The sequence below is a fragment of the Carettochelys insculpta genome, chromosome 34 (assembly GCF_033958435.1).
Source record: "Carettochelys insculpta isolate YL-2023 chromosome 34, ASM3395843v1, whole genome shotgun sequence".
Taxonomy (NCBI): domain Eukaryota; kingdom Metazoa; phylum Chordata; order Testudines; family Carettochelyidae; genus Carettochelys; species Carettochelys insculpta.
In genome coordinates, this window is record NC_134170.1 from 900,967 (window position 1) to 914,629 (window position 13,663).

The 13,663-nt window shown below is 60.8% G+C and overlaps 1 protein-coding gene across 1 annotated transcript; it reads right to left on the minus strand.

Moving 5' to 3' along the window:
* Window positions 1-1,387: 1,387 nt before the first annotated feature.
* On the minus strand, window positions 1,388-12,649 carry LOC142005614 (uncharacterized). The gene is made up of 14 exons (XM_074982893.1): window positions 12,526-12,649; window positions 9,637-9,767; window positions 9,467-9,554; window positions 9,198-9,413; window positions 8,525-8,765; window positions 7,837-8,318; window positions 5,686-5,813; window positions 4,697-5,163; window positions 4,534-4,586; window positions 3,214-4,478; window positions 2,758-2,808; window positions 2,410-2,571; window positions 1,507-1,683; window positions 1,388-1,420 (listed from the first exon to the last, which is right to left on the minus strand). The coding sequence occupies exons 1-14, from the start codon at window positions 12,647-12,649 to the stop codon at window positions 1,388-1,390; spliced, it is 3,618 nt and encodes a 1,205-aa protein (XP_074838994.1).
* Window positions 12,650-13,663: the final 1,014 nt, after the last annotated feature.

A 13,663-nucleotide genomic window follows, 5' to 3' on the forward strand; every position in this document is an offset into this window, starting at 1 on the left:
TGTACTAGGAATAAAAGTCACAGGACAAGGCCATCTTGCAAAGAAACACCCACCCACAAGACATAAGAGGAGCACAGACTCACCTGGGATGGTAGTACCCCAGCTAGGCGTACTAGAGGCCTGGGTGGGGAAGGTGCATGACGTCGGGATTACACATGAAGAGGTGAAAGGACACATGGTGCTTGGGGTAGTGAAGGGTAAAGTGGAGGTCATAATACAGACAGGAGGGGTAGGGGGTGTGGTGGTGGTTATAGCAGTTGTGGTGGATGGGGCAATAGCTGTTGCAGTGGATGTGGAAGGAGTAGTGGTTGTAGGTGTGGAGGTGGATGGGGTGGCGATTGTAGGCGTAGTGGTGGAGGAGATGGTTGTAGCAGTGGTGGTGGATGGGGTGGTGGTTTTTTCAGTTGTGGTGGAAGAGGTGGTGGTTGTAGCAGCGGTGGTGGATGGGGTGGTGGTTTTTTCAGTAGTGGTTGTTGGGGTGGAGGTTGCAGCAGAGGTGGTGGAAGGTGTTGCGGTTTTTTCAGTAGTGGTGGTAGTTGTAGCAGTGGAGGTGGAGGTGGTTGTTTCAGATGTGGTGCTGGTTGTGGTAGCTGTAGTACTGGAAGTGGATGGTGTGGTGGTTGAGGGTGTGGAGGTGGACAGTGTGGTGGTTGTAGTAGCAGTGGTGGATGGTGTGGTGGCTGTTTCAACTGTGGTGGTTAGAGTGGTGGCTGTATCAGTGGAGGTAGATGGGGTGGTGGTTGCAGGGGTGGAGGTGGATGAGGTTGTGGTTATAGCAGTTGTGGTGGATGGGGTAGTAGCTGTTGCAGTGGATGTGGAAGGAGTAGTGGTTCTAGGTGTTGAGGTGGATGGGGTGGTGATTGTAAGAGTAGTGGTGGAGGTGGTGGTTGTAGCAGTGGCGGTGGAAGGAGTTGTGGTTATTTCAGTGGTGGTGGTTGGGGTGGTGGTTGTAGCAGTGGAGGTTGTTGTATCAGTTGTGGTGCTTGTTGTGGTAGCTGTAGCACTGGAAGTGGATGGTGTGGTGGTAGGTGTGGAGGTGGACGGAGTGTTGGTTGTAGTAGTGGTGGTTGTTTCAGTTGTGGTAGAAGAGGTGGTGGTTGCAGGGGTGGAGGTGGATGAGGTTGTGGTTATAGCAGTAGTGGTGGATGGGGTAGTAGCTGTAGATGTGGAGGTGGAAGGAGTAGTGGTTGTAGATGTGGAGGTGGATGGGGTGGTGATTGTAGGAGTAGTGGTGGAGGTGGTGGTTGTAGCAGCAGTGGTGGATGGGGTGGTGGTTTTTTCAGTAGTGATTGTTGGGGTGGAGGTTGTAACAGAGGTGGTGGAAGGTGTTGTGGTTATTTCAGTGGTGGTGGTTCGGGTGGTGGTTGTAGCAGTGGAGGTGGTTGTTTCAGTTGTGGTACTTGTTGTGGTAGGTGTAGCACTGGAAGTGTATGGCGTGGTGGCTGTGGGTGCTGAAGTGGTTGGGGTGGTGGCTGTATCAGTGGAGGTAGATGGGGTGGTGGTTACAGGGGTGGAGGTGTATGAGGTTGTGGTTATAGCAGTTGTGGTGGATGGGGTAGTAGCTGTTGCAGTGGATGTGGAAGGAGTAGTGGTTGTAGGTGTGGAGGTGGATGGGGTTGTAGCGGTGGGCGTGGATGGGGTGGTTGTAGTGGTGGTTGTTGCCGTGGAGGTGGATGGGGTTGTAGCGGTGGGCGTGGATGGGGTAGTGGTTGTGGCTGTGGAGGTTGATGGGGTAGTTGTAGAGCTGGGCGTGAATGGGGTAGTGGTTGTGGAGGTGGATGGGGTTGTTGTAGCGGTGGGCGTGGATGGGGTGGTTGTAGTGGTGCTTGTGGCTGTGGAGGTGGATGGGGTTGTAGTTGTGGGTGTGGAGGTGGATGGGGTTGTTGTAGCGGTGGGCGTGGATGGGGTGGTTGTAGTGGTGGTTGTGGCTGTGGAGATGGATGGGGTTGTGGTTGTGGGTGTTGAGGTGGATGGGATTGTAGCGGTGGGCGTGGATGGGGTAGTGGTTGTGGAGGTGGATGGGGTTGTTGTAGCGGTGGGCGTGGATTGGGTGGGCGTGGATGGGGTAGTGGTTGTGAAGGTGGATGGGGTTGTTGAAGCGGTGGGCGTGGATGGGGTAGTGGTTGTGAAGGTGGATGGGGTTGTTGTAGCGGTGGGCGTGGATGGGGTGGTTGTAGTAGTGGTTGTGGCTGCGGAGGTGGATGAGGTTGTAGTTGTGGGTGTGGAGGTGGATGGGGTTGTAGCGGTGGGCGTGGATGGGGTAGTGGTTGTGGAGGTGGATGGGGTTGTTGTAGCGGTGGGCGTGGATGGGGTGGTTGCAGTGGTGGTTGTAGCAGTGGGCGTGGATGGGGTTGTGGTTGTCGGTGTGGAGGTGGATGGGGTTGTAGCGGTGGGCGTGGATGGGGTAGTGGTTGTGGAGGTGGATGGGGTTGTTGTAGCGGTGGGCGTGGATGGGGTGGTTGTAGTGGTGGTTGTGGGTGTGGAGGTGGATGGGGTTGTTGTAGTGGTGGGCGTGGATGGGGTGGTTGTGGCTGTGGAGGTGGATGGGGTTGTAGTTGTGGCTGTGGAGGTGGATGGGGTTGTAGCGGTGGGCGTGGATGGGGTAGTGGTTGTGGAGGTGGATGGGGTTGTTGTAGCGGTGGGCGTGGATGGGGTGGTTGTAGTGGTGCTTGTGGCTGTGGAGGTGGATGGGGTTGTAGTTGTGGGTGTGGAGGTGGATGGGGTTGTTGTAGCGGTGGGCGTGGATGGGGTGGTTGTAGTGGTGGTTGTGGCTGTGGAGATGGATGGGGTTGTGGTTGTGGGTGTTGAGGTGGATGGGGTTGTAGCGGTGGGCGTGGATGGGGTAGTGGTTGTGGAGGTGGATGGGGTTGTTGTAGCGGTGGGCGTGGATGGGGTAGTGGTTGTGGAGGTGGATGGGGTTGTTGTAGCGGTGGGGGTGGATGGGGTGGGCGTGGATGGGGTAGTGGTTGTGAAGGTGGATGGGGTTGTTGAAGCGGTGGGCGTGGATGGGGTAGTGGTTGTGAAGGTGGATGGGGTTGTTGTAGCGGTGGGCGTGGATGGGGTGGTTGTAGTAGTGGTTGTGGCTGCGGAGGTGGATGAGGTTGTAGTTGTGGGTGTGGAGGTGGATGGGGTTGTAGCGGTGGGCGTGGATGGGGTAGTGGTTGTGGAGGTGGATGGGGTTGTTGTAGCGGTGGGCGTGGATGGGGTGGTTGCAGTGGTGGTTGTAGCAGTGGGCGTGGATGGGGTTGTGGTTATCGGTGTGGAGGTGGATGGGGTTGTAGCGGTGGGCGTGGATGGGGTAGTGGTTGTGGAGGTGGATGGGGTTGTTGTAGCGGTGGGCGTGGATGGGGTGGTTGTAGTGGTGGTTGTGGCTGTGGAGGTGGATGGGGTTGTTGTAGTGGTGGGCGTGGATGGGGTGGTTGTAGTGGTGGTTGTGGCTGTGGAGGTGGATGGGGTTGTAGTTGTGGCTGTGGAGGTGGATGGGGTTGTAGCGGTGGGCGTGGATGGGGTAGTGGTTGTGGAGGTGGATGGGGTTGTTGTAGCGGTGGGCGTGAATGGGGTGGTTGTAGTGGTGGTTGTGGCTGTGGAGGTGGATGGGGTTGTGGTTGTGGCTGTGGAGGTTGATGGGGTTGTAGCGGTGGGCGTGGATGGGGTCGTGGTTGTGGAGGTGGATGGGGTTGTTGTAGCGGTGGGCGTGGATGGGGTGGTTGTAGTGGTGCTTGTGGCTGTGGAGGTGGATGGGGTTGTAGTTGTGGGTGTGGAGGTGGATGGGGTTGTTGTAGCGGTGGGCGTGGATGGGGTGGTTGTAGTGCTGGTTGTGGCTGTGGAGATGGATGGGGTTGTGGTTGTGGGTGTTGAGGTGGATGGGGTTGTAGCGGTGGGCTTGGATAGGGTAGTGGTTGTGGAGGTGGTTGGGGTTGTTGTAGCGGTGGGCGTGGATGGGGTAGTGGTTGTGGAGGTGGATGGGGTTGTTGTAGCGGTGGGCGTGAATGGGGTGGTTGTAGTGGTGGTTGTGGCTGTGGAGGTGGATGGGGTTGTGGTTGTGGCTGTGGAGGTTGATGGGGTTGTAGCGGTGGGCGTGGATGGGGTAGTGGTTGTGGAGGTGGATGGGGTTGTTGTAGCGGTGGGCGTGGATGGGGTGGTTGTAGTGGTGCTTGTGGCTGTGGAGGTGGATGGGGTTGTAGTTGTGGGTGTGGAGGTGGATGGGGTTGTTGTAGCGGTGGGCGTGGATGGGGTGGTTGTAGTGGTGGTTGTGGCTGTGGAGATGGATGGGGTTGTGGTTGTGGGTGTTGAGGTGGATGGGGTTGTAGCGGTGGGCGTGGATGGGGTGGTGGTTGTGGCTGTGGAGGTGGATGGGGTTGTTGTAGCAGTGGGTGTGGATGGGGTTTTGGTTGTGGCTGTGGAGGTCAATGGGGTTGTAGTGGTGGGCGTGGATGGGGTTGTTGTAGCGGTGGGCGTGGATGGGGTGGTGGTTGTAGCTGTGGAGGTCGATGGGGTTGTAGCAGTGGGCGTGGATGGGGTTGTAGTTGTGGCCGTGGAGGTCGATGGGGTTGTAGCAGTGGGTGTGGATGGGGTGGTGGTTTTGGCTGAGGAGGTGGATGGGGTTGTAGCAGTGGGTGTGGATGGGGTGGTGGTTGTGGAGGTGGATGGGGTTGTAGTGGTGGGCGTGGAGGTGGATGGGGTTGTAGCAGTGGGCGTGGATGGGGTAGTGGTTGTGGAGGTGAATGGGGTTGTTGTAGCGGTGGGCGTGGATGGGGTGGTTGTAGTGGTGGGTGTGGATGGGGTAGTGGTTGTGGGGGTGGATGGGGTGGTTGTAGTGGTGGTTGTGGCTGTGGTGGTGGATGGGGTTGTAGTTGTGGGTGTGGAGGTGGATGGGGTTGTTGTAGTGGTGGGCGTGGATGGGGTGGTTGTAGTGGTGGTTGTGGCTGTGGAGGTGGATGGGGTTGTAGTTGTGGGTGTGGAGGTGGATGGGGTTGTTGTAGCGGTGGGCGTGGATGGGGTGGTTGTAGTGGTGGTTGTGGCTGTGGAGGTGGATGGGGTTGTAGTTGTGGCTGTGGAGGTGGATGGGGTTGTAGAGGTGGGCGTGGATGGGGTAGTGGTTGTGGAGGTGGATGGGGTTGTTGTAGCGGTGGGCGTGGATGGGGTGGTTGTAGTGGTGGTTGTGGAGGTGGATGGGGTTGTAGTTGTGGGTGTGGAGGTGGATGGGGTTGTTGTAGCGGTGGGCGTGGATGGGGTGGTTGTAGTGGTGCTTGTGGCTGTGGAGGTGGATGGGGTTGTAGTGGTGGGCGTGGAGGTGGATGGGGTTGTAGCGGTGGGCGTGGATGGGGTAGTGGTTGTGGAGGTGGATGGGGTTGTTGTAGCGGTGGGTGTGGATGGGGTGGTTGTAGTGGTGGGTGTGGATGGGGTAGTGGTTGTGGAGGTGGATGGGGTTGTTGTAGCGGTGGGTGTGGATGGGGTGGTTGTAGTGGTGGTTGTGGCTGTGGTGGTGGATGGGGTTGTAGTTGTGGGTGTGGAGGTGGATGGGGTTGTTGTAGAGGTGGGCGTGGATGGGGTGGTTGTAGTGGTGGTTGTGGCTGTGGAGGTGGATGGGGTTGTAGTTGTGGGTGTGGAGGTGGATGGGGTTGTTGTAGCGGTGGGCGTGGATGAGGTGGTTGTAGTGGTGGTTGTGGCTGTGGAGGTGGATGGGGTTGTAGTTGTGGCTGTGGAGGTGGATGGGGTTGTAGCGGTGGGCGTGGATGGGGTAGTGGTTGTGGAGGTGGATGGGGTTGTTGTAGCGGTGGGCGTGGATGGGGTGGTTGTAGTGGTGGTTGCGGCTGTGGAGGTGGATGGGGTTGTTGTTGTGGGTGTGGAGGTGGATGGGGTTGTTGTAGCGGTGGGCGTGGATGGGGTGGTTGTAGTGGTGGTTGTGGCCGTGGAGGTGGATGGGGTTGTAGCAGTGGGTGTGGATGGCGTGGTTGTAGTGGTGGTTGTGGCTGTGGAGGTGGATGGGGTTGTAGCGGTGGGTGTGGATGGGGTGGTGGTTGTGGCTGTGGAGGTGGATGGGGTTGGTGTTGCAGTGGGCGTGGATGGGGTGGTTGTAGTGGTGGTTGTGGCTGTGGAGGTGGATGGGGTTGTTGTAGCGGTGGGCGTGGGTGGGGTGGTTGTAGTGGTGGTTGTGGCTGTGGAGGTGGATGGGGTTGTTGTAGCGGTGGGCGTGGGTGGGGTGGTTTTATTGGTGGTTGTGGAGGTGGATGGGGTTGTTGTAGCGGTGGGCGTGGATGGGGTGGTGGTTGTGGCTGTGGAGGTGGATGGGGTTGTTGTAGCGGTGGGTGTCGATGGGGTGGTGGTTGTGGCCGTGGAGGTGGATGGGGTTGTAGCAGTGGGTGTGGATGGGGTGGTGGTTGTGGCCGTGGAGGTGGATGGGGTTGTAGCAGTGGGTGTGGATGGGGTGGTGGTTGTGACCGTGGAGGTGGATGGGGTTGTAGCAGTGGGTTTAGATGGGGTGGTGGTTGTGGCTGTGGAGGTGGATGGTGTTGTAGTGGTGGACGTGGGTGGGGTGGTGGTTGTGGACGTGGATGTGGTGGTTGTAGTGGTGGTTGTGGCTGTGGAGGTGGATGGGGTTGTAGTAGTGGGTGTGGATGGGGTGGTGGTTGTGGCTGTGGAGGTGGATGGGGTTGTAGTTGTGGCTGTGGAGGTCGATGGGGTTGTAGCAGTGGGTGTGGATGGGGTGGTTGTAGTGGTGGTTGTGGCTTTGGAGGTGGATGGGGTTGTAGCGGTGGGTGTGGATGGGGTGGTGGTTGTGGCTGTGGAGGTGGATGGGGTTGTTGTAGCGGTGGGCGTGGGTATGGTGGTTGTAGTGGTGGTTGTGGCCGTGGAGGTGGATGGGGTTGTTGTAGCAGTGGGTGTGGATGGGGTGGTTGTAGTGGTGGTTGTGGCTGTGGAGGTGGATGGGGTTGTAGCGGTGGGTGTGGATGGGGTGGTGGTTGTGGCTGTGGAGGTGGATGGGGTTGTTGTAGCGGTGGGCGTGGGTATGGTGGTTGTAGTGGTGGTTGTGGCCGTGGAGGTGGATGGGGTTGTTGTAGCAGTGGGTGTGGATGGGGTGGTTGTAGTGGTGGTTGTGGCTGTGGAGGTGGATGGGGTTGTAGCGGTGGGTGTGGATGGCGTGGTGGTTGTGGCTGTGGAGGTGGATGGGGTTGTTGTAGCGGTGGGCGTGGGTGGGGTGGTTTTAGTGGTGGTTGTGGAGGTGAATGGGGTTGTAGTTGTGGCTGTGGAGGTGGATGGGGTTGTTGTAGTGGTGGGTGTGGATGGGGTGGTGGTTGTGGCTGTGGCTGTGGAGCTGGCTGGGGTTGGTGTTGCAGTGGGCGTGGATGGGGTGGTTGTAGTGGTGGTTGTGGCTGTGGAGGTGGATGGGGTTGTTGTAGCGGTGGGCGTGGGTGGGGTGGTTGTAGTGGTGGTTGTGGCTGTGGAGGTGGATGGGGTTGTTGTAGCAGTGGGTGTGGATGGGGTTGTTGTAGTGGTGGGCGTGGAGGTGGATGGGGTTGTTGTAGTGGTGGGCGTGGATGGGGTGGTGGTTGTCGCCGTGGAGGTGGATGGGGTTGTAGTTGTGGTTGTGAAGGTGGATGGGGTTGGTGTTGCAGTGGGCGTGGATGGGGTGGTTGTAGTGGTGGTTGTGGCTGTGGAGGTGGATGGGGTTGTTGTAGCGGTGGGCGTGGGTGGGGTGGTTGTAGTGGTGGTTGTGGCTGTGGAGGTGGATGGGGTTGTTGTAGCAGTGGGTGTGGGTGGGGTGGTTGTAGTGGTGGTTGTGGAGGTGGATGGGGTTATTGTAGTGGTGTGCGTGGATGGGGTGGTGGTTGTCGCCGTGGAGGTGGATGGGGTTGTAGTTGTGGTTGTGAAGGTGGATGGGGTTGGTGTTGCAGTGGGCGTGGATGGGGTGGTTGTAGTGGTGGTTGTTGCCGTGGAGGTGGATGGGGTTGTAGCAGTGGGCGTGGGTGGGGTGGTGGTAGTGGCTGTGGAGCTGGATGGGGTTGATGTTGCAGTGGGCGTGGGTGGGGTGGTTGTAGTGGTGGTTGTTGCCGTGGAGGTGGATGGGGTTGATGTTGCAGTGGGCGTGGGTGGGGTGGTTGTAGTGGTGGTTGTTGCCGTGGAGGTGGATGGGGTTGTTGTAGCAGTGGGCGTGGCTGTGGAGGTGGATGGGGTTGTAGTTGTGGGTGTCGAGGTGGATGGGGTTGTAGTGGTGGTTGTGGAGGTGTATTGGGTTGTAGTGGTGGGCGTGGAAGGAGTGGTTGTAGTGGTGGTTGTTGCCGTGGAGGTGGATGGGGTTGTTGTAGCAGTGGGCGTGGCTGTGGAGGTGGATGGGGTTGTAATTGTGGGTGTGGAGGTGGATGGGGTTGTAGTGGTGGGCGGGGTTGTTGCAGCGGTGGGCGTGGATGGGGTGGTTGTCTCAGTGGACGTGGACGACGTGTTGGTCGTAGGCCATGGGGTGCTGGGGGTGCTCTCGGTTCCCGGTGGGGCTGTTCCACAGTATTCGCATCGTGGGCCCCCGTACCCCAGGGGGCAGGCGCAGTCCATGCCCACGGACGTCCCCCCGTTGTGACATGCCTGGCAGCTGTCCCAGCAGTCGCAGTTGTCTCCGACGTAGCCGGGGGGACAGAAGCAGAGGCGCCCCACGGCTGTGCCGCCATTCTGGCAGGCTGTGGCGGGGTCGTAGCACTCGCATCTCTCACCCCACCTGCCTCGGGGGCAGATACACGCCGTGCCGTTGGGGGTGCCCCCGTACAGGCAGGTCACTGAAAGGAAAACCCCCCCCGCTGCTTAGTAGTGTCCTGGAAAGCAGCACTCCTCTTCCTGAGCTGGAGAGAACCCAGGAGTCCTGGCTCCCTCCCCCTGCTCCAACCACCAGCCCCCACTGCCCTCCCAGCGCCAGGGAGAGAACCCAGGAGTCCTGGCTCCTGGCCCCCTGCTCTGACCACCAGCCCCCACTGCCCTCCCAGCGCCAGGGAGAGAACCCAGGAGTCCTGGCTCCTGGCCCCCTGCTCTGACCACCAGCCCCCACTGCCCTCCCAGCGCTGGTGGGGGGAGGGGAACTCCCATGGGGCTGAACCAAAGAATGGGTCTCATTTTCAAGGTGCTGTCGCGTGGGTTTGTGGCACGAAGTGGTCATGTTCTGGGAACCCCCGGGACTCAACAGCCAATGGCTACTTCAAGCGCCCTGTACCCACCTGCCATCCCCGGCGCGTGGGTGGCCTGGTCTCCTCCAATTCCTCCAGCGTGCTCCACGCTCTCCCCTGCCTGTGCCACCTTCCCCCAGGTGGCAGCCAGGAACGTCTCGTCACCAGGAACGTTGTGTCCATCATCTGTTCCTCCTTCTGCAGCAATCACAGCCTCCCAGCCCTTCCCTGGCATTGCCAGCGGTGCCCTCCATCTGCCCCTGAGCCCTGCAGAGAGAATACAGCATTGACCTCAGTGGGGCAGCCGGCTTCATCTGTACCTTCGCGAAAAGCCAAGCAGTCATGGCGCGCCTTACATCCGTGGCTCATGAACGTTTTGGGACCACACAACACCAAGCCGTGACATGTCTGACGCGGAACAGCCAATGAAAATTTGATAGTGGTCTTAATCATGGAAAATATACACCATCAGAGTATGATGAGTCGGCACCCTCCAGCACAGGTGCCGGGAGTGGCACCGGTGCCGACACCAAGCGGCGCCGGTGCCGACACCAAGCGGCGCCGGTGCCGACACGATGCGGCACCCCCGTACAGCCACGAGCTTGCTTGAAGCCATGCCACCTGTGGATTAACAAGACAGCAGCTAACGCAGTCGCACACCCCGTGCATGTTAAAGCTCTGCCTCTGAATTTATTTAAGGACGAAGCTGTTTTAAGTCAGGCTGTGAGTGACTGCCAAAAGCACCAGCGGCACTTGGACGGTACGTAGGAGTCAAAACGTCCCATTATGGCTGACCCCTGCCTTAGTGGACATGCCGGTGAAATCCCTCTGCCTCGCCATGTGCCTCAGTTTACCCTTTGGGAAATCCTTCCCTCCCTTACAGGAGTAGCAGAGAAGGTGTGGAAGCAAGATCGGTTTGCACATCTCTCCAGGCTGGTGATTGGATTGTGAGGTGAACGTGTAAATCACTAGTGCAACAGCTGTTGTGTGTGTGCACCAGCTCTGGTGCCGAGGGAGGTGTGTGGCCAGCTGGGGGGCGCTGAACCGGCTGGTGCCGCTCGTGTGGGTGCAGCGTTTCTGTGGGGCGTTTGTGGGTCCCTGCCCCGGGCCGAGGGAGGTGTGGGGGCAGCCGGGGGGCGCTGAGCCCCTCTGGGATGTGGGGAGAGAGATGCGAGAACCAGAGCTGGGGGTGTGTGGGGACAGCTAGGAGGAGAGGTGCTCCCGGGAGGGGTGTCCATGCTAACGAACCCCCCGTCTCGCTCTTTCTCCCCTCCCCGCTTCCCGCTGCAGGTGAGAGTGAGACTTGGCCGTAAGATTGTTCCGTGCCCGCTGCGTGCCTCAGTTTCCCCTGCCGCTCTCGTGCTGGAAGGTCCCGGGTGTCTGGGGGGCGGCTGGCCCGAGACGTGTCACAGATAAGCCACCTGGCTCAGCAAACTGGGCGGTGTGAGTTTCACTTTCCAGCTCCCATAATCAGCGCGTGCCCGATATGATTGGCCATAAAACCCGACCTTGGAGACGGGCTGACAGCGTACGAAGGTGGCAAACCAAAGGCCGGTCCAGCCCGGGGCCCTGCCTGGTGCCCTCAGCCAGTGCCAGGTGCCCCGGAGCGGGGACTCAGCAGCCATCCCTGTCCTGTTCCCAGCTACCAGCAGCCAGAGGGTGGGACGCCGTTCCTCCCCAGCCTGGCTCACAAACCTGTCCTGCAGGGATTGATCTCGCTGCTTCCTGAGCCCGGTTCAAGTCCCGGACTTGGCAGCCTCCTCCAGCGAGGAGTTCCCCAGGTTAACGCTGTGGCGGCTGAAAAAGCAGCCGCTCCCCACCGGCTCCGCACAACCCCCGGCCCAGGGACCGAGCCCAGCAACAGCCCCGTCCGCGCACCCAGCCCGGTGACGCTGCACGTCGGCCACTGCGTCCACAGGCGGGGTTGATCCCCCTGGTTGGGTTCTCTCTGTCCCGCAATGACCCCGGGTGGCTGCCTCGGTTTCCCTGGGCACCGCCCCAATTCCCAGCTAGCGACCGGCATTCCAAGTGTGATCCTTTCGGTGCCTCCACGGTGGGAGAGGCCCTTTGTAACTGGGGCCGGGACGCAGAGCAAACGGGACGACTTTTGCATAGAGGGAGGCTGCAGGAGAGGCTGGCTGGAGCGGGAGCAAGGGGGCCAGGGCCTTGCTCGGGGACCCCCTCTGGGCCCCTAAGTTGGATTGTACTGCTGGCTCCTGGCTCCAGTTCTAGACCGAGTCCCTGTCGCCCTCTAACCCTCCTGCTCTGGCTGGGATTCCAGTGGGTGCGGGGCAGGGCTGGGGGCTCCCACCCTCCGCCTCTGCCCCGCCACTGGGGCTTCGTTCACCGGCGCACCCGCCCATGCGATGTACCCCACTCTGTGCCAGCCGCGCCCCTCTGCCATCGGCCCGTTCTGCGCCGAAGGCTGCCCGTGCGTACCCCAGACAGCAAGGACCGTGAAGTTCGGTAACTCCTGCCTCCCCCCCCGCCACATGCACCTCACCTGCAGCTGACCTGCCTGCAAAAGCGGTGAAGTAGGTGGGGAGCTCGCGGAAACTGTCTCCCCTCCCCTGGTCGGGACGCCAGCGGCTCCCATAAATTTGCCTCACAGCCGCCGGCCCTGGCTCGGCAGGGTCTGGGCTGTTCCTTGGCTGTAATTTACCCCGAAAGGTCTTCTGAGAGGCCAGAGAGCTTGAAACACGTTGGCCAAGCGGCTGGAGAATCGGGACCTCCAGGGGGCTGGAGATTCTCTTTCTGGTGCCGGGTTCGAGGGGTTTGACCCGGGTTTGGCTCAGGAGCCGGCTAGAAGCGGTGACCTTATGGGAGCAGAACAAGAAACCCTCAAACAGGGAAGGACCCCGAGAGGTCGCCGAGCTCGGCTCCCGGCAAGGCCCGGCACTGTCCCTGAGAGACGCCCGTCCCGCCTGCGCAGAAATATCTCCAGCCACCGAGATGCCACAAACCCCCCCGGCCGTTGGGCCCAGCCTTTAACCCCCCGGGAGCTGGGGAGTTTTTCCTCATGTCCGACCTCGGCCTCCCTCGCTGCAGTTCAACCCCATTGCTCTGACCTCCCCTTAGAGGTCAAGGAGATCCTTGTTTCTCCCACCTCCTTGTAACACCCCTTCGGTCCGTGTCAGCTGCTCTCACGGCGGGGAGGTGAAACCAGAGGGGGGGAAAAATGTCCCAGCCTGGAACGACGGTGTAAATATTCACCTGGGCGGCTCGTTACCCCCAGAGACAGCTGCATGGACGGGGCGACAGGAGGGGAGTCTTAGCGGGGCTGGGGGTGGAGGTGCGGTGGGGCTCCCTGAGCTGCGCTCAGCCGCACCCCGCCAGCAAGGAGAAGCGAACGGGCCTGGCACGGCCAGCCCCGGCTCACCTGCCGAGTAGACGGTGCACACGAGATGGGTGAGGGCTAGGGAGACCCAAAGCGCCTTCATCCTGCCGGGCAAACGTCCGGGGCGTAATCCATAGATGCGGGAGCAGCGGGAGGCTGTGCCCATCCGACCGGCAGCCAGGGTGCACTGACGGGGGCCCTTGGCCGCCAAGGGAGGAGGGGTCTCGGCTCGCTCACGCGGGCGGAACAATGCGGGAAATTGCTCTGGAGAATTACAAAGGTCAGTGGGGTAACGAACCAGCAGCTGGCAGAGGCGGGACGGCTGCCAGCGGCAGGGGAGGGAAGCGAGGGCACCCCACGGCTGGAGGGAACAGCCAGCCAGGCAGGCGCTGCACAGCTGCGCCGGCAAACCCCCGGGCGCGCCGGCGAAACGAGAGGGGGCGCGGGCACAAAATAGGGGGCGTCGATGGGAGTGCGACGAGACCCGGCCCGTTCGCCGACGGCCTCCGGCTTCTCCCAGGAGGGGAAGGGAGCCTTGCACGGACAGGCTGTGGTGAGAGAAAGCCTCGTGCGTGCTCCGGGGGGCCATCTCCGCAAACGCAGGGCTCGGGGCACGGCTGGAGGCTGTGGGGCCGGGCGCCGGGTTGTCGAGAAACAGGCCGAGCAGCCCAGGCTCTTTGCCGACAGAGCCGAGCGCTCATCCCGCCAGTGTGTGTGTGTGTGTGTGTGTGTGTGTGTGTGTGCGCGCTCTGCCCACGGAGCCCAGCGCTCTTCCCGCCGGTGTGTGTGTGTGTGTGTGTGCTCTGCCGACTGAGCCCAGCGCTCTTCCCGCCGGTGTGTGTGTGTGTGCTCTGCCGACAGAGCCGAGCGCTCATCCCGCCAGTGTGTGTGTGTGTGCGCTCTGCCCACGGAGCCCAGCGCTCTTCCCGCCGGTGTGTGTGTGTGTGTGTGTGTGTGCTCTGCCGACTGAGCCCAGCGCTCTTCCCGCCGGCGTGTGTGTGTGTGTGTGTGTGCGTGTGCGCTCTGCCCACGGAGCCGAGCACTCTTCCCGCCGGTGTGTGTGTGTGTGCTCTGCCAACTGAGCCCAGCGATCTTCCTGCTGGCGCGCACGCGCGTGTGTGTGTGTGTGTGTGCTCTGCCGACAGAGCTGAGTGCTCTTCCCGCCGGCGTGTGTGTGTGC